At 39.5% G+C, this 19,826-nt stretch overlaps 1 protein-coding gene across 1 annotated transcript in view; it reads left to right on the top strand.

Annotated features, from left to right (window-relative positions):
• The first annotated feature begins 353 nt into the window (after positions 1–353).
• DNAJC1 (DnaJ heat shock protein family (Hsp40) member C1) overlaps positions 354–19,826 on the top strand; it is a 107,443-nt gene continuing 87,970 nt past the window's right edge. The window contains exon 1 of the mRNA XM_040074748.1: positions 354–519. Coding sequence (XP_039930682.1) covers positions 355–519 — 165 coding nt within the window. The 5' untranslated portion in view covers position 354. The remainder of the gene's footprint in view (positions 520–19,826) is intronic.

Below are 19,826 nucleotides of genomic sequence, written 5' to 3'. Positions count from 1 at the left end.
TCCCGGCGGGAAGGGCGCGGGCCGGGGGAAGGCCGGGGCGGGGCGTCCGCGCGCGCACAGCTCGCGCCGGGAACCGCTCGCGCCCTTCCCCCTCCGCCCTCTCCACTGCGCCAGCGCCGGCTGTTGCCGGGGCGCGTGACGTCAGGAGCCGCGGGGGCGGCGATTGGCCGGGCGGGGAGCGCCCCCCCCCCTCACCCCTCCCCCGCCGTGGCGCCGCCGCTGCCGGGGCCGGGCCGGGCCTCGCGCGTCCCCTCAGTGCGGAGCGGCCGCCGCGGTGAGCGCGGCCTCCGCGGAGCCTCCCGGGTGCGTGCCCGCTCCGCCGCCGCTCCGGTGCCGCCACCGCAGGCGGTGGTCATGGCCCGCCTGCGGCCCGCGCCGCGCCCTCGGCTTCTGCCGGTCCTGGCGCTGCTGGCGCTGGTTGCGCCCCGTGCCGGCGCCTGGGACAGCGGCGACCTGGAGCTCTTCGACCTGGTGGAGGAGGTGCCGCGGAACTTCTACGACTTCCTGGGGGTGCAGCAGGTGAGCGAGGGACCGAGCCCACCCGCCGCCGCCCCCTGCCCTAGCCCGTTCCCGCGGGCCCCGCCGGTCGCCGCTGCCGCTGACCCCCGGCACAGCTGCTCGGCTCCCCCCGCCGGCCCCTCGCCCGCCCGCCTGGCGCTGTCACCCTCCTCCTGCCCCGGGCCCCGGCTCCCGCGGATCGGGGCAACGCGTCTGTCCCTTTCCGGCCTCTGCCCTCCCACCGCGGGGGCTCTGCTCTGCTTCAGGTACTGCTCTGTTGCTTCTCCTTCCTGCCCCGCCATAAATCAGCTCTCCCTCTCCCACTGTACCTTTGTGTGTTCCTACTGCCTGTTGCTTTTCTGAACGTGTCTCATTTTCTCCAAATGCATCTATAACCAGACAGAAGTAGCTTCTGGGGTTTTCACACTTCCCATTCGTATCGTCGGTGTGGCAGTTTCTCACCTTTCTCTCGTTCTGCATAGCTGCTAGTTACTTATCTTAAGATTGTGCATCACCATGTGTTGTGGCTCATATTTTCTCTCACTCATGCCATGTGGTAGACTGTGACCCTTTGCTATGTTAATGGCTCGTACATTGTTATATTTGTTTACTTTCTATGTGTCTTGGTTATTGTGCGTGGTTTTTACCTCTCTTTGGTAAGTAACGCCTAAGATGATCTTAAAGAATTTATTATACATCTTCTGTTAATTTTTTGTGCCAGTATGGTCAAGACAGGAACTCCTGTTAGGAACACTTTTATCCCATGGTTCTTATGTATATTTTAGATGTTGTTGCTGGTTTCACTGCCGCTTGGCATCTTCAACTTGTGTCACTTGTCTGGGCTCCCATGTGATGCCTTTTCTTATCTCTAGATGCTCTGCTCTGTGTGTGACTTTGCTCAGTGTCTCTGCGTACATCTTAACAATTATTTTTTTACTTTCTTCAAGTCAGTGTTCTTCTCAATAATGAAATACACAATTCTTTATATGCTGTTACTTCACCCAGAGTCCCCAAAAGACATTTTGCTCTTTCTCTGTCTCTTAGTACATTCTGTATCCCTAATACCTTCTCTCTCCAGTACTATATTTAAATGGCTTCCCTGCCAACCTTGAAGTTTATTCTCGTGTAGTTCTTGTAGATTTTGGGAGTAATGACTGTATTTTCAGGTGCATTTCATTAAGGCCATGTCTAAAAAGAAAGGGAAGATGTCTGCAATACATTAAGGTCCAGTTCTGGAAACTGCTGGCTGTGGTCGTTCTGACTCTGTTTCATCTCTTTCTTTCCTTCAGTCCTTCTTAAAGCATCCAGTGTTAAATACTATGGAATACCATGATCTGTACAACACAGCAAGCACTGCTATTCATGTTTCATTTTCAAGACCCTAAAAATCTAGGTGTTAATTCTCAAAGACAATTATAGTGTTAGGTAATGTAGGAATGCAAAACTTTGTTTCTGTTGGTGATATTCAGGTCTGGTATGCAACTCTTTGTTAACATCTCCCACAGTCCTTTTTTCTAGGGCTGAATCTAGACCTTGCCCTGTATGTTCAGCAAAATGTTAATTTTAACAAGCAATTATTCTTCTAATTCACATTTCCACTTCTAGTTTTAATGGAAAACTTTTATCACTTAAAGTGTGGGAGCAAGGAAAAGGTTGGTAGAAGCTCAATGCAAATGAAACTAAGTTTGTTCATTTGTTTGAAGTGTACTTTTGTTTAAAATGGTCACTCATCATGTCATTATAGCCAAGACTGGAGGTGTAGATAGTGCTGATACTTTACACAGGCAGTAGAAAGGACTTGTGTGGAATAATGGACTACGAAGTGTTGGAAGTTAAACTTCAATAAAAACTGGTGAAATTGGAAAGCGCTGTTTTTTTCACGCGGTATCCTTTGTTCCTGCTGCTTGCTTCTCCAGCTCTGACCTCTGTCTGAAACTTCCAACAAGATCCTCGTGCCATCCTGAAGCGATGTTGTCTTGCAGTGACTCGCTAGGCAGCTGCTGCAATTTGAGTTACCTTATGAGGAGGGTGATTGGTCTTGTGACAGGATCAAAGGAAGTGCACAAATGTCAGGTGTGCTGCATCCTACCTTGGATGTCTCAACACAAAGCCGTGTTTTACCACAATGGCTGAATGTGATGTTAGCACGTTTCTTCAGGTCTTCTTCTATTTTTTAGTACTATGGTTTAATGGAGCTTATTTATTTTGTATGTCATTATTGTTTTAGTTGGGATGCTTTTTTACTACAGTGCTGTAATTTCGCTTTTTGTAGTTCTGATACTAGAGGTTTCCTTCCCTGAGTTCAGGTGGTTTTCTTGTCAGCAGGAGTTGACTCTGTGTGTGACAGTTGCCTTTATGGCCACCTCTTTGACCTGTTTAATTGTCTTCCATTCATCAAAGCTTGCTATTCCTCCCACCCATTCCTATTTCATTGCATTGTATCATGTCCTGATAATCCCTTCTTCCTTCATGTACTTCTGGGAGAGGGAGTACTTCTCCATTATGCAGGATGTAACTTCTACATCTGAGGTATGGATGCTCAGCTCTGTTTGTTAACAGTAGTGTAGCAGGGCTGGCAGATTTCTTCTAAACATGTCATCTTGTGTTTTGAAAAAATATAGGGGATGACTCCAATGCTTCCTTAAGGCATTAAAGCAGCTTAGGTTTTGATGGGAGAATTGTGGCACTGATTGTTGAAGTCATACTCGATGTCAGAAGCTGATGTTGACCTCAACTGACAAGATGCAGAAGGCATTGTGGGAAGTGCTGTAGCTCTCAAGCATGCTTTGGTGAAGCCTCTGGCGTGTGGATTTTTTCACTGAAATTGGAGAGAAATTATTGGGATTTTGTTTTGTTGCTACTCTGTGCTTGCAGGGGTATGGATTTTGTGTTTTCTCATTTTGAGGGCCTCGTGGAAGCCTCCTGGCATTGTCAGGTATCTCATCCAGCTCTGGTAAGGTATTAGGTTTGAGCTGCTGTAGTGTTTTCTGATATCAATGACAGAGGTAGAGGATGATCTAAGCGGAGTGATTTTTGTTGTGGTTTTGAATGTGGAATGACAAAGTAAGAGTAAGATTGTGACTGTCTTGGCTGTTAAATAACTGACCTTTGTTCCTGACTTCAAAGAGGGGTTGACTGAGCAATTTACAAATGCTCATGGCATGGTTGAGGTTGGAAAGTCCCTTCTTGTCCAACCTTCAAGCACTAGGGCTGGGTGCCTAGATTAAGAAGTATCTGATTTTTATACAAGGACACAATCTATCTATTTGGGTTTTTAATAGCTCTAATATTATCATAGCATGAGGAAGTCTTGCATTGTTATGTTGTTTCTATTGCTGTTCTGACCAATGTAGGAATTGCTCTATCTTCCTTTTCTTTGGTGGTTCTTAGATTGGTGATGTGATTAACTAAAATGAGTCATTTAAAAGATTGCTGTTTTCAAGAAGTTTGAATGGGGATGTAACCTTTGGCTTGAGAAAAGGTTGCATTTCCATGTCCCCCAAGAGATTACTGAAGAAATGGAATCATAACCTCTTAACAGATTTGATGTAATAAGGATTTCAGTAATCACTTCAGTATAGCCAATTTCAAACCAACAAAAGAATCAGGGCCAAATAATATTCATCTAAAAACTCAGATGGAGTAGCAGAATTAAACCAGAGGCTGTGCAGACTCAGTAATATGATGACCTGTTACCTGAGAATGAGAACATAGAAATGCGATGTTAACTTTTTGGAAATTCTCCAGGAATATCTGAGGAGCTACAAGCTTGTATCATGGACAAATGAATGGGTCAAGTTAATGTTATCATCTCTTACAGCTTTTAATAGTTGATACCTTCGTGAATATGAGATGCTTTGGGGAAATTCACTTTGCATCAATTGAACCTGTGGCTCTCCTTCCCCAAATATGCTTTAGATTATAACTTGTTAATATGACTTCAAGGGAATTATTTGTTCCTCCACTTTTTTTGGCTTGCAGCCAGGAAGGCACTAGAAGCATCTAAATGTCTTTTGAAACTTTGTGATACAGTTCTTGGATACAAAGGATCTGATCAAGAAATTTTTAGGTAATGCTGTTTGTGAAGATATATTAGAATGTATGTGAGCTGTATTGCTGGAATTGAGCTGTGTGGAGCCATGTGTTGTGTGTCAGGAGCAAGGAAGGTCTGCATAAGGCTTTGGCTTCCACTGGTAATCACATAAGGGAAGAAGTTGGTGTTGAAAGTTCTGCTAGGCCTGTGCAGAGTAGGGAGGCAAACATAGAAAGGTGTTTGAGGTAGTGGAAGAGGCCCAGGGAGCTCAGATTCTTGAGGGAGGGTTAACAAGTAGGACTTGCTGGCCAGCATGGTGGATGAATATATAACCTGAAAAATGTTGAGTGATATTTTCTTCAGTATTGGCTTATGCCTTTCTTATGGCACATGAGCTTTAAATTGAACTAGGCTCTAATGTGTTCATGAAGCTTTACTATGGAGAACTAAGAGCGTTATATCCACTGGAAGATGCTGGGTTTGCTAGATGATGCTGCAGCACAAAGTCAGAAGTGAGTGTACAGAACCTGATTGTGGTCTGACAGCCTGTGAGACATTGATATGTTAGTAACTCCAAGAAAGTGCATGACATGAAAACCAAGGAGCTGGATTTCTGTGGCAGTGGGAAACCACAGCCTCTCCAGATGAGCTGGATGTGTTGGGCTAATAGGCTTCTTTCAAGATGGAACAGATGAGCTGTTGTGTACTGTGTCGAGTAGCAGGATCTGACAGGGTTATGTCTGTAGAATGCAATGTTTGGTGCTGCAGAATTGATGTCTATACTGTTTGCATTTCAGGTATTTTGTTTTTCCTTGTTGTTGAACTAATTCCAGGCTGGCTGCATGGACTCAATGCCTGTTTGTGTTGAAACATTCCGTTTGTGCTCTTGGTTTCACATCTTATGGTTCAGTTCTCTGCGAAAGGAATCCTGTTCATCCACTCCAGGATTGCTTCATGGTATGCAGTCAGTAGGTACAATAAAGAAGTTTGCTTTACACATGCACTGCTGGGCTGCACTAAAAATGAGGTAGCTGCATCTTTAAGAGTATAGTTTCTAGTAAATGGCTGACGCTGAATTTTGCTTCTTGACATTACTCTGTAAGAAGAGGAGTGAACACTACAACAAACTGTTTGGTATTTTCAAGTGTTACTGGAGATGGAAGAAAATTCCCAGGGAGGTGTTTCTGCATGGTCTGTTTTATGCAGGTGCATTGACCAATGGCATGCAATGCATACATCACCACAGTTCAAAAGTTGTGAATTTGTATGTTATATAAGTAAAGTTATTGGAAGTAAATTTAGTAACCTGTTTTTCAGAAATAATGGTAATCTCAGAAGTTTTCAGTGTTGTTTTGTCTGGCCTTGCCATAGTTCTGGTTCTGAAGAGGTTATTGTCCAGAGAAAGACCCACATTAAACTATTTTTCCTATAGAACTTCTGAGGAACTTTGAGTACCTAGATTGGCCATTTCAAGTGTGAAGAAACAGCTCTCCCTTATGTGTATCTGTCCAAGGAATACTCTTAGGTCCTCATCAAGAACAGCCTATCTGTACCCATGGAGTTCTGTCTTTCCTGGCAGGCAAGGTGCACATAACTTAGAGCAAGGAAGGAGGGAAGTGAGGAGGGGTAGCCCAGAAACTCAGCAGTTTGTTCTTCCCCGTGACAAGCTGGATCACTTTCTGTAGACATTTTGGTTGCTCTTCTAACACTTCAGACTGTTCTCCTCCCTGTTGCTTTTTAAGGTTGATGTATGTGGGTGCAGTGTTGCTAAAGTCATGGAGTGTGCATCATCTGTGAATGTTTTAGCAAAAATCAAGGTTGGTGATAGTGGTTCAGTCTTCCAAGCTTGGGAAGTATTTGCTCAAGTGAGGCTTTTAATCACTTTTATGTGATTATAAAATCACCTTTTCAGATGATTGTGTCAAAAATATGAGTTGTAAACTATTCTTGCATTGTTTTGTAAGATTATTTTGTCTTGCATGACAAATAAAATATTGTGACCTTCAAAAGTGTTATGCTGTGAAATGATGTGGAACCATGTAGCACCTTGGTGTCTCACTCATTTCTGACAAAGCAAACTTGTTCATCTAGTGGTTGAACATCTGTCTAATACTCTCAGCCTTTTTCAAGACTGCTTTCTACTTCCTGTTCAAAATATATGTTAAGGAGATCTAAATTGGAAAGCATTAGATTTTAATGCACTGTCAATTGCAACATTGGTTCTCAGTTAGAAAGATGAAATGTTTCTATTTCCTTGCTCCAAGCTTTCAAAAATAATTAACTTCCGTAATACACAACGGGGTGATAGTAGCAGCAGACCTTTATATGGACACTGAGGGTTTTTAATAATTCCTGAAACTGTATTTCTTTTAAGCCCATGAATATTCTGTTGGCATTGAGGCAGTAATAGTCCATTGCACTGCTTCAAACAAAAATAGCCTCAGAAAATCAGGGTTTTTTTCTGGTGGCTTTAGCTGTAATGTCAGTTCATTCCATCAAAGTAATTTTTTTTTTTTCCCCCTCAGTGTGTTACTGGGACACAAATCTGTATCCCTTGATGATTTAAAACTTTCTTTTAAAATCTGTTACATTAAAGTTATGCATGGACCTGAGATTTTCAGCAGTTCCGGAAACTCTGCTTGTCCCAAAAGATGTGAATTGTTAAGATTGTGTGAAGTCATCATTGAGTTTATTCATTTGGATCCTGTAGAACAAAATTGTTTCAATTTTGAGGAGTTCAATGGCTTTAAGAGTCACCATAGAGAAGTGCTAATGATAACTGCAGCATTTGTAACTGGGGATGATGCAGGGTACAGGTTTCTGTGTGTTTTGGGATTTTTTAAAAATTGCTGAACTTACAGGTAAACTGCTGATAGATAATGTATTCTGTTCTGTAAGTACCCTGCCCTTATCTTTTTGTTCACTGTTGTTGCATATAAAAATGATTGAGACATCTAGACACGTAAAGCTTGTATTTTCCATAAAAATGGGTTTTCTGCATTGTTGCCTATTAAATTTCTGCTTGGATGTTGTCCAAGATTTTTTTTTCTTTCATTGTTGTCTCCTTTTTTCAAGACACGAAAGTGCTTTGGAATCTACCAATTCAAGTACTTTTAAAGACACTTACTCTTAACTTTCCCTGACAATTCATTCATATAGTACTTTCCTGGTTTCTTTCAGGTTATCTTTTTCTTCTTTCTTGCTGTTTTGGAGGACATCCAGCAGCAAGAAATTACTATGTTTGGGAACTCAAGGGAATTGACAGTATGCAAAGTGCACTAAGAAGGATAAAACAAGCAGTGTTGAATTGGTTTGGTTTTGTTTTTTTTCTGTCTGCAACAGTAATAATGTTTCAGCTATTTCTTTCTATGCTTCTTGCTTCACTAATCCTTTAATAGTTTGATCTTCAAATTGCAGAAATAAGAAATGGCGGGGGTTTTTTCCAAGTAGTTCTGTGTTTGATCTGTAATTCATTGAAGAGATTGACCAATTTCTTAGTGTAGAAGGTTAGGTAACCTGTGCTGGCCTTTGGTGCTTACAAAAGGCTCTACGTTTTATGCTTGTTTTTAATTCATCTCCTTGCTGAAGTTCTAAGTACGTGGCCATGTTGGTATCTGAGGCAGCTACGTAATTGATCTAACATGGAATTTTGTAAACAACTTCCCAGTCGGCCTTTTACTACTTGACTGCTGTGGATTGTAGTCATCATATTTGTCTGTAAAGCTGCGTTAAAAAAAAAAATCTTAGAGGCAGCCTTAATTTCATTCTCTTGAATGATAAAGCTTTTATGCTCCACCTAGAGTCATTTTACAAATAAGATTAACATGGTTTTCTAATCAGATCTAGAGAAAACTATACCTTTAAGGGAGATATTTGGAGGTATCTATGGTGCTATTTTAACTTTAAGTATGTGGTAAAATTTAAAAAATAAAATGAGAATTCAGCATGTAAGATGTTTCTTAATTGGTTTGGTGCTTCTTGTGCTCTCAGCAGGGCCAGTAACAAAGAGTCTGTGGTGCTGTTGTGCAGCTGAGCCAGTAAGAATGAGAGTGTAAGTGATAACAAAGGGGGAATTTTTGTCTTTAAGAATGGGTCCAATATACATTCATTTCCTCCTTTTATTCATTTTAATATCTGAAATGTTTTGATTTTGCACAGGATCCTAGTCAGCTAACAAAAATCACGCAGCATATGAAAATCTGCGGTTTTGCTTTTGATTTGCTTCCTAGTCTTTCTGCTTTTGCTTAGCTAGATGCTGTGCAGGTTAGAAGTTTGCTTCTCTTTTGGTTTTTTTCCCCTTGCAGTGTAAAATTGTTGAGTTTCCCTAAATTCTGAGGAGATTTGGGATTTCTGTTTCTTTTGCTTGTTGTTTGTATGACAGTCTGGATGTTATTAACTCTGTATCAAAGTGTGATTTGTAAACAGTCTCACGTATATGGCAATGTTGTACATGTGGTGTGTGTTACAGTTATGCAAAATGTTAGTGGTTTAAAGCAGGATTGTGTATTCCTGGGCTCTCATCTGAGGGTTTGCGTAAGTGCAGAGTTCTTAAATGACCTGGTTGCAGGCCTTGCAAACTGTTCTTACTCGTGTCAAATGAGCAGTGGGATGAGAAGTGAAGAAAGTTCATGTGCAGTCTCTGATAGATCTGAAATTCATGCTTAACTGGAAAATTTGTGGAGGAAACCAGACAATGCATAGGAACTATTGAAATAAAGTCACTCAGCAATCCTTTTATGACTGAAGAGAGAAGGGAGAACTAGAGGGGTCTTGCCACATGGGCTGTAATTATGAAATGCTGCTGTCTCCAGTACTGAAAAGTACTTTCACTTGTTGAAGGAAGCGTTCAGTGCTGATGAGGACATGAAAAAGCTGTGAAATAGCCTTATTGCACTGGTTTGGGTTGATTAGCTTCTCCTTTCAGGCACTGTGATTGTTTTTACCTACCCCTAAAACTATTACAAATGATTTTTTAGTGTGATTGATCAATGCTTTATTGAATTTTATTTATTTCTTTAGCCTGAATTGTTTTTATCAAATTGATTGGTTTTAATTCAGTTTTATCAAACTGATTTAGGCTAGCTTTGTATTCAGTAATCACCATTTCAAACTCAGGGATTTTTCTTGTGTTCTTCTATCAGATATAAATGTTGTGTTGGGAGAGTAAAAGAATTTGTATGCCATTTAACTTTGTGACAGTCCAAGTCATAAAGGAGATGCTTTACTGGATGTCGTGTCCAACAGCGGCTGCTAAAATGTTATAGTACAAAAAAAGTCTGTAAAATTTAATCTTATATAGAAGCATCTTCCCATTTTCCATTAAGATTACATGATGAGTTTGGCCTTTCATACACTTACACTTCCCCTTCTTACCAACAGATATGATGCCTTAATTTTCTGGAGGAGGTGCAGACCTCTGTTTAGTGAACTCAGATTAAAGGGCAATAACTGTAGTATCAGTTTAAAAATAATGTGATTTTTAATGTGCTTGAGAGTACTAAGCACACTTGCCTTGTCTGGGTTGCAGATGTTTAATAGTAGTCTGGAATTGTCTTGAGCGATGCATCCTGATGACTGTGAGGGCCTGTTTCCATTCCATAGTCTTCTTGGTCTCCAGTTAGGGCACCCCTCCATGTCATCCATAAGCTGTTTGGATACCTCCAAGGAATGCTGAATGCTGTAAATGTGCTGTCTGGTTTCTACTCTTGTTTCTTATTATTTATGCACTTCTATATTATCCTTGCACTTCTTTCTTTAATAAAAGCAATAACGCCAGTGGCGGTAGATGGTGTCACTGGGGAGCACATGTGAACTTAACCATGTTTTGCAGTCCATTTGCCCCCTGTACCTTTCAGCTGCCACGGTTTTTGATTAACAATGTTTGAAGGTGCATTCCTGGTGGTACCTTTCAGTCTGGTGCTGTACACTGGATTTGTAGAACTGTCAGCAATGTGTCTTGGATCACTCAGTGATTTATAATAACCAGCTGCAAGCTCTGCTCTGTTTAAGAAAGGTGTAGTTTAAAGCAACAGTCTTACACTAAATCTTATCTCTCACTTTTTTGCTAGATCACTTGGTTTGGTGTTCTCTGGCTTGTGTCTGGTACCTACCCAAAGCATTTAGTGTCACTGTGTGCTTGGCTCTTCAGGTTGTCTTTGAAAATGCTGAATGAAGCCAGTCCCAGCACCAATCTCCCAGCAGGAGACCTTTCAGCTGCCTCTTCTCTGCCCTCAAGACTGGCCATTAGACCTTGCTTTTTGTATCCTGTTCATTAATTTTCTATTTTGTAAGACTTTTTCCTCCCATCTTGTGTTAAGTTAGTCACTTTAATAGCCTTTGGTATGGAACCTTGTCAAAAGCTTTTTCAAAATTGCCGAGTCCCTGGTGGCCTTTTCTTTGTAGCACTGGCTTATCTTCCTCACCTACAGGTGTGCAGTTTTCTCTATAAATTTCTTTCAGTCTCAGGTGATAGCCGTGGTCCTGACTTATTAGTATCTAGTTTGTCTGTTTGGGGTAATATGTCTAATATATATTTCAAGTTGAATTAGCTTCTCTTGACCTGCAAAGAATACGTTGGTGTGAGAATCTCTTTAACCTCTCCAACAGGGAAGATTCATTAAGTGAATTATTAAATTACTTGGCTGTAGCTTTTTTCATAAATGAAACTTTCATAGTTTTGTCATCAAGCAGTCTCTAATCTTGGTTTTGATCACATCTGAAGAAATAAAAGGGTTTTGAAAATCAAATGAATTGCCACTCTGGTTTGCTTGGACAAATACAAAAGTCCTCAGTAACGTGCTGGAAAGAAGTAGGCAACACATTTTTTTAGCTACGCATTCCATGAATTCTAATGGAACTGGCTCAAATATCCACCATGTTGCTGTTGTGGTTATTTATCATTAGAAGGAAGAATAGCTGCTGTTATGCCACTTCTCCTGTTTGATGAACTGCTACACATGAATGGTTAAGCACATTTTCATAGGAACCCAGGATTTTAATTGGGATATCCGTAGGGAGTTCAGGAATGTATCATCTGCTTCTGGTCACTTTGCTTTGGTTACTGGCCTCAACTCTGTAACATCTCAGTCATGGACAGTAGTTCTCTTTTCAGGCTTTAAGATAGCGGCCTTGGGCTTGTATTACTACTTGAGTTAAGAAGAGTTGGTTTGTGTCCTGTTGTCCCTCCCTCCTTTTTGACTTATGGTTCCTTTATGCCATAGTAAATCAGTGGATTTATCAATTCTGCTGCAAAGTTCTTACTGTGATGCACTCAAGTATATTGTTTTGGAAACAATAAGGTTGTTTTAATCCAGTTATTGTAATTTTGATGGTATCACTTACTTGCTATGTCTTTGCTTATTCCTACTGGTTTAGGCAAGATTTTGGTATTGTATTGTTGTATAAATCACAGTGAAAACTTCAATTTTGTGTTTTCTATCAGATGTTGGCATTGTGAGAAGAAACATGACAGGGTTTTATGAAATACCCTCACTTCTAGAAGTTTTTAAAAGGTAAAAGCTTGCTGAAATAACTTTTGCAGCAGGAAACTTGTTTGAAGTAGGGGAGCTTTAATTGAACATACTAAAGAGTTGTATCAGATAAAGAGTATTGAATTTCAAGGTTTTAGTACAGTTCTTCATTGTGTAATCTATTTTCTTTTTCTTCTAAATAGAGTTGATCTGTTTATTGTTCAGGGACATAATAAAGTCATAGTTCTAGGTCCTATTTAAAGAAATTAAACCCTGTCTCTAATTCTATGTGTTGCTTCCATGCTGTGCATGCACCTTGATTATTATCAAGAGATGGGAATTTAGGGTAGACTGCACTGTTTACTAGTATCTACATGTCTGATGTGGTACATTGAGAAGTCAAGTTTGAGAACACAAACACACAGCATCTAGAAAAAGTGTGGGTTAATGGAAGAGGAAATCAGACATTTCTGGGAACAGTAGTTTTGTAGGTACAATGTACTGGGTGCAGAGTTCAGATGGAGAGTTTTGTAGCAGAGGTGTTGGTGGTAAATACTTCCAGTTTTGAGTTCCATTTGGGATTGTCTCTTTAGGGCAGCAGTTTGTCTTCGTGTGACAGCAAATTGCAATATATAGTTAGCTTTATCTGCATTTTTAGGTGAAACTGTAATACTTGATTCTCTCAGTCTCTGAAGATGTATGTTTGAATGGACTGTATTTACATCCAAAATGTTTAGGTAATATGACATTCTCCAATGAAATGGAGAATAAATTTTATTTATCTGATTTATTATCCAATAAAAAGGGATGGAGTTGGAGCGAAATGCACTTGAATTAAGAATCATGTCCTAAGAATAAAGAACTTTAATCTTGCTATTATACTTCCTATTTTAAATTGTGCTGGTTTAAAGTTTTCAGCGCAAAACGTTTGTTGGCATTCATTTCATAGTATCTGAAGTATAAAAAGTAAATCAGGGCACCCTCTGTTTAAAAAGTGTTCTTGCATAAGTTGCCGTTTTGCATTGCAGAATGTTGACTTCCCTTGTAAGTGTATTTGTGAAAATAAACTGCTTAACATTGAATATGAATATCCATATTTTCTTTCAAAGAAACATTCTTTCATTTGTATTCTGTATGTTTGACTTCCTCAAAATTCAGCTTTTTAACACAAAAATACTTTTTTGTAAGAGGAAATATGACTGGTATTTAGACAACTGTTAACAGGGGCATATCTTCTTAAATTTCTGACCTAAAGGAAACAGAAGGTTGTAAAATGTGAGTGTCTTCACTTCTGGAATATGTAAGATGCATTCCTATAGCTTCTGGGGTCTTTTCTAACAGATTAACTCAAAGACACTGTCATTGAATTAATGGTATCCCATTATTATCAGGGTATTGGTTATCCTGTCTGCTGTCATGAGATATGAGAGCCTTACATGACAGCTGGTTAGACGTGATTGGATTGATACTATGGCCAGGAAAGACAGTACCGGACTAGGCTGCTTTCTGAAATTGATTTCTCAGTCAAGACAGAATTGTATCTTGATCAAGTATTCAATATTTTGCAATTCAGCTAAGACAAATATACAAACTATTTCCCTTTTCAGCTGCAAGTGTCGAAGTTGCTGTTGTCATACAAAGGAACACCCGCCCTGCCCCCAGCTTACACCGGGCTCGCTTGTGTAGTCTCAGAGTGTTTGGCTGCAAGCCTGAAAGGAGTACATATATTGGAGTCATTGCCATGCTTCATCTGAGTAGGAGAGTCACAGGATCATTTAGTAAGGTTATTATTCTGACTGTTCTTAAGGGGTAGCTTGCTCAACTGGAGGTTCCTCTTGGACTCTCCACTGTCAAGGGGTGAACGGATAAAAAGATTCACACACAAAAATACTATCAGTCTTCCCTCTGACCCCTCTCCCAATATATTAATAGATTTAGGCATGAAAGTAAGAATGCCTAAAAAAATGGAATCTTGCGTGAGTTGGCAAAGCTGAAAAATACCAAACTGTCATGATAAAAATCTAGTCTTTTGTCCAGTTATATAGTGAAACCAGTATTGCCAGTTAAAGATGAGATGGTATGAATCCTGAAGTGGTGGTAAAAAGAAAAATTAAGACTCCATGAAGGACATTGATTTCTCAGATACTCTAAAAACATGGGAAAATCCAGTGAAATGGTGAAATCTGGGAATTAACAGATCTTTCCCCCTCCTTCCCCGCTTAACTCTTGGGTTGTTGGTGGTTTTTCTTGTTTGTTTGTGTGTGTGTGTGTGTGTGTGTGTGTGACTGTATTAGTACAAAAGGTATTAACTTCTATGCTAGGCTATGGTTAGTGTATTTAAGATAATTTTTCGGTCTAGAAAATGCTGTTCTGGCTCTCAGCCCAAGACTTGTGCTCTGGGATTTTGGTAGTAACAGATTCATATACTGGCAGTAGGCACCTTGAAAACAGGATTTGTTTTTACAAGGATTCTGTCTTGCAATGACTTGGTTAAGGAAAAACATCATTGCAGGAGGTGAAATAATACTCTAGATGAGCTATGCTAGTGTGAAATCTATCAGTTTAGCTGAGGCACAGTGCAGGATAGCACTTTGCTGAGACCCAGCACTCTGGCAAGAGGAAGGAGAGCAGAAGAATAGAGTGAGCCAGCATGTGCTTGGAATAGCAAGTTACTCCAGGGAAATTTCTGATTGGTCAGTTTTGCTAACTGCCTAACAGGCTTGAGGTGTTCTGTATTAAATTTTTTAGATAAATATCTGATTGGGGGTTTTAGCAACAATTATTGCATGTGCTCTGCTATAACTGTTCTAAAATTGTGTTTCTTTTCAAGCACCGGGAAAAGTGCTGCAGTTTCTAATACAGCCCAAGGAAAGGAGCTCATCTTCAAGAGATTCATTGCTGATCTTTTGATGACATTTTGAGGTTACATCTTGCTTATTATGCTGTCCTTTGGTTTCTGTTTAGGTTTGACCTTGGTGGTTTTATTTGGGTACAGTATGAATGTCTACTCCATTTTCTGACAAAGCCTGGTTGAGGTGATATTTTCAATGAGTTGATCTTCAATTTCTAGGCCACAGTCTTTCTTCTAGAGTGCCAGTAATAATCCCATCTTAACAGAGAAGAAGAAAGGCTCGTTTTCTTCTGGCTACCACTAGGATAACACCTGTGGCCCAGAAAAGGAAGATGATGCTTCCTTGTAGACTTCCTGCATGTTTTGTTTTAGTTGAGCTTCGTTATATTCTTTACCCAGAAAAGATGCAAACAAACCCTCAAAATTATCTACTCTGATAATTTTTTTTTTCTTTAGTCTCTTAGTTTCTCTCTAGACTTCATAACAGATCTGCCTACAAGGACTTCATTTTCTAGATTGATATTTGGCAGCAGGTTTACATTTTTTGCTGCAATTAGCTTGCTGGACTTCCTGGTGATTTTGTTGCTGTTGATTTTGTTTATGTTGTTGCTGTTGTTTTGATATTTCCTTTTTTGCATCCTTTTTCCCCAAATGAAATCCCTTTCTTCAAACTGTTAATCCTAGAATAATGATGAAGTACGAGACAGTTAAGTAAATGGTTTCTTGTTCTTTGGTATGCCTACAGCTTTGTTTTTCACCCAGCCGGTCCTGGGTGTTTCTTTAATGAGGGCGGTGGCCGAGGTCCCTTGTGGCTGCAGCTGAGAACTGCTGTGCTGGTTGTGATGCTCGAGTAGTGGTACAGCTTTGTGAGTAAATCCTAGGAACCTTCTGCAATGCAGTTCGGAGCTAATAATTATTCTTTACTCTTTGATGGCATTTTCCATGGCTTCCATGCTAGTTGTTTTTTGGTTTTCTTTCTGCTCTAATTTTTAGAGGCTGCAAGAATGAACAGTCTGACAGTCCTGTCTGTTCTGCTTGAGTTATACTGTACTTTGTCTTCTGAATTCCTTTACCTTTTTTTTAAACTTGTCCTCTTATTGAGAACTAGAGTTATCAATCAAGGACACTTTACAGGGATATCTGTAACTTTTAAAGCATCCTTTCTTTGGGTACTTTTCCTTATCAGTGTATTTGATTCTTCTGAGATATCTGCAGTCAGTTCAAACTACATGTAATCATGTTTGGGAGGAAAAACTAAGGGCTTTAAAATTTCTTTTTAATCTCCAATGTCTTCTGTTTGTCACTCCTAATCTTTGAGGTCATCTTTTCTCTTTATTGTGTGGTTGGTTGGTTTGTTTTTAAATGTATTCCTGCTGCCATCAAATTTTACTGTGGCTTTCACTGCTCATCATAAATTCAGTCTGCCCTTTCAGCTTGGGAGCTGAAGTGGTTGTATGCACCATGGTTAACTTACATTGCAATTACTTCAGGAACATCTTCTTTGTCTAATCCCCATACTTTCTGTAACTAAAATGGCTGTCTAAAATTGCTTTTGGCTTTTCAGTTGGACCCGGAGATGAATTGCCAAGCAACAGGCACTTAGTGTTGCCTTGATATTAAAGCTACATGTGGCTTTAGGCTGCATGTTACAGTTGCCCTTTATATTCCTGTTTTTTAATACTGCCATTTTTAAAAAATCCTCCCATAGTTTGGCATGGGTGGTGGTGCTTTTTTATTTATTTGTTTTTTGTCTTTGCTAGTTCACTGATTTCTGTTCAGTTTTTACTCTCTTCTTATTCATGTAATTCCTGAAGATCCATTTTCATTTCTGCCTGCCAGTATCAGTTCTATCCCTCCTTTCCCAACATTGTAGAAGAAATAATTGTCCTAAGTTTCTCAGTAGATACTTTTATTATTTGTGGCTTTTAAAAGTAGTTCGCAAGTAAATACTTTGTGTTCTAAATTTCAATATGTAGGTGTTATATCAATTATTATTTTAAAAGAGAATTTTTTACAACTGTGTTTGAAAATTCCTGATCTGGAAACTAAGGCTCTTTGGTTGGGCAGGCTGGGTTCCAAGGGCAAGCAAACACAGAAGTTAGATCTTTCAAACTGACCTCTTCCAGCTGGAAAGTTGACTGTCTGGAGGTTGCTTTTTAAATGGCAAAGTTTCAGCAGACTGCTTTGTGTGATCTTTCTTTTCAGCAGAGCTCGCTCTGCTCAGTTAGGAGTAGGTAAGTCGCCATCCGGTACTAACACAGATCAGGTTGAATCTGTGGACTGGTGGACAGAGGATCTGATAGAAGTAAATAAACAGCTTTTTCTTTACCAATGAAGTAATGGTAAGGCATAGAATATCTCTGCTATTAACTGTTTGGGTTTTTTTTTCCCTGTTCATTTTAATTTCATCACTATTCCTTTTTCTGTTTTTAAATTTCTGTAACAGAAGTTGAATTCCTAAGCTCCATGGCATGTACTGATCACTATTCCATCGAATAGGACAACACCAAGAAGTCTTTGTACTTTATCTTCTGCTGTGGGCAAAATACCCAATTGGAATAACTGCTGGAAGGAAAATGTAGTGAAATAAGTTTGTGTGCATGCAGGAGCATGTAGAAGCTCTTCGTGCAGTGACACTGGGTTTGTGGTAGGAGGTTTATTTCAGTGGTATTCCTGGTCATGGTGGAGACCTTGTGGGCTTTCTGTATGTGGGCGTGATGGGCAACCATGGGAGTAGTTGTACCATAAAGTCACTGAGGGGTTGAAATTGAAATAATCAAGGTCTTGCAGCCTGGCTCCATTCTGCTGTTACTTTGTTAGTTCTTTTTCCTATTTATTTGACCTAGACAAACCCTCCCATTTTTTTGGTGTGTTGCGTGCTTGTTTCCCAGTAGGTCACTTGTGATTGTAGAGCATTAAGGCTTCTCCTGACATAACAAATGTCCACAGATGATTATAGCTGTGGAGCACAAAGAGACTGACATAGCTGCATAGTTGCTGCATTAGACACTGCTGGAGAGATGAGCTGCTGGTTTGCTCTTTCTTTTGAGATACTGCCAATAGGCAACACAAAGTATGAGGAGACGTTTGTGCTGTTCCTTCTAATTATGTTATTAAATTCTTCCTAATTGCCAAATTAAATATATTTAAAGTGTTAAGCATTACGTATATTGTTCCTTTAAATAAATAAATTCTTTTGTTGTGATGCCTTTCTTTTTCTAAATCTAGTGTTGGGGAATATAGATTTAGATTTTTATTCTGTGCAATTTGAAGTAAAAATAAAGCTTACAAAAAGAGATTTGAAACCGTTGTTGAATTTATGTGTGAGGCGCTGTAGTGCTCCGGAGTAGATATACCAGAACTTCAGTGAAAAGAACCATAAAGATTTTCAGTAGTCAGTAATTATTGTTATCTCTCTATCATACTGATCATTTAATCTAATGATTGAGATTTTACATTTTTATGTTCAGTTTGGGTTTCTTACCACTTGATGGCAGTGAAGGAGCTAGTGTTGCCGGGCAAAGGTTCAGGGCAAGAACCCATTATGAATAACAAAAGAGGAGGTACAAAGGAAGCCTCTGACATTTAATATTGTTCACATTTCTAGGTGATATTACATATACCACAAATGACAGTAGATGGAGAAAAGCCTCTAGATGGAGCTTCAGTACTTCCAATGGGGGAGAGATTTTTATACTCAAGTGGTTTCCTCCTATTTATAATAATTGTTTCTAACAACAACTTTCCCATTTAGACCTGGAATGATACCAGACATTATCAATAAATAATGTCATTGCTTCTGCTATTATAAGCATACTACTTGAAGAACATGCAATTCTGGTATTTTTCTCACACCTTCTGTTCAAATCCTACAACCTTTCAAGATTCTTAGGAATTCTCAGGTATTGCTAGAAATGTGTGCTGTAGATTAAAGTTCAACATAATTATTCAAGATTTTGTAAAAAGAAGATAGTTGGATTTCACTGGTGACCAAAAAGAGAAACTTGAAAAATACTCTTCACTGGAAACTGTCCCACAGTATTTTCTGTTGTGCATGGTCTAGTCCCATTGAGGAAGTGTTTGTTGTAACATTAAATATTACAAAGCACGCATGTGCGTTTGAGGCGCTCTATTAAATGAAGGTTCTTTTGCACTTCCTACACCCATGTACACCTCTTGCCAAGCTGGTATGGGGAAATGAACCATATAATGGCCCTGCTGTAGTAATTGGCTCCACATGGGTGGACTCTAGTGCACGGACAAAACCTTATTTGAAGTAATTGGTGCTTTGTGTAGGTACAAGGGTCTGTACATGCAGATTTATTTTGGATCCTGGGTCAAACCTTGGCATTAGTAAAGGTTTCAATTTCATGCAGTGTCTTTGACGTGTAAGTGATTTTGAATAAGTATCAAAAACATCCATGCAAATGCAACTTGATTGAACTTTTTTGTTAAAATAGACGTAGCTAATATTTTGCAGTTATATTTTTGATTGGGTGCTAAGTAAAGAGCGTGGTTTAAGTTTTCCATGTGTGCAGCCTGTTACTAATTTAAGAGAATGTCAAAAAGCAAACTCTAAATTTGCATAATTATTGAATGTTTTAATCCTTATCAGCATTATTCTAGTTCTATAATAGTACAGTATAAACTCACAGTTGAAAATAAGTTAAAATTGGCAGAGCTATCAAATATTTATTTTGGTTTCAGATGCCATTCTTATTTTTAAAAATAATTAAAGCACATTATTCACCGTAATTAATATTATTCCTCATATTGGTGTTAGCAATTTGAATTGATAGATTGCTGTGTTGATTTACTGTAATGGCAGCCAGAGCATACTTACTGGGAAAAATTCAAGTTTCTCTTATCAAATAAGTATCAAACACAAATTCTGTCTAGTGGTAGAAAGAAAAGGTTAGAAGATGGAGTCAAAGATCGTGCGGTATTTAGAATGATGGTTTTAGTCAGGAGAGAC

This window comes from Hirundo rustica, chromosome 1, assembly GCF_015227805.2.
Source record: "Hirundo rustica isolate bHirRus1 chromosome 1, bHirRus1.pri.v3, whole genome shotgun sequence".
Taxonomy (NCBI): Eukaryota; Metazoa; Chordata; class Aves; order Passeriformes; family Hirundinidae; genus Hirundo; species Hirundo rustica.
Note: the sequence above shows the minus strand (reverse complement) of the source record. Positions and strands in the feature narration are given on the sequence as shown.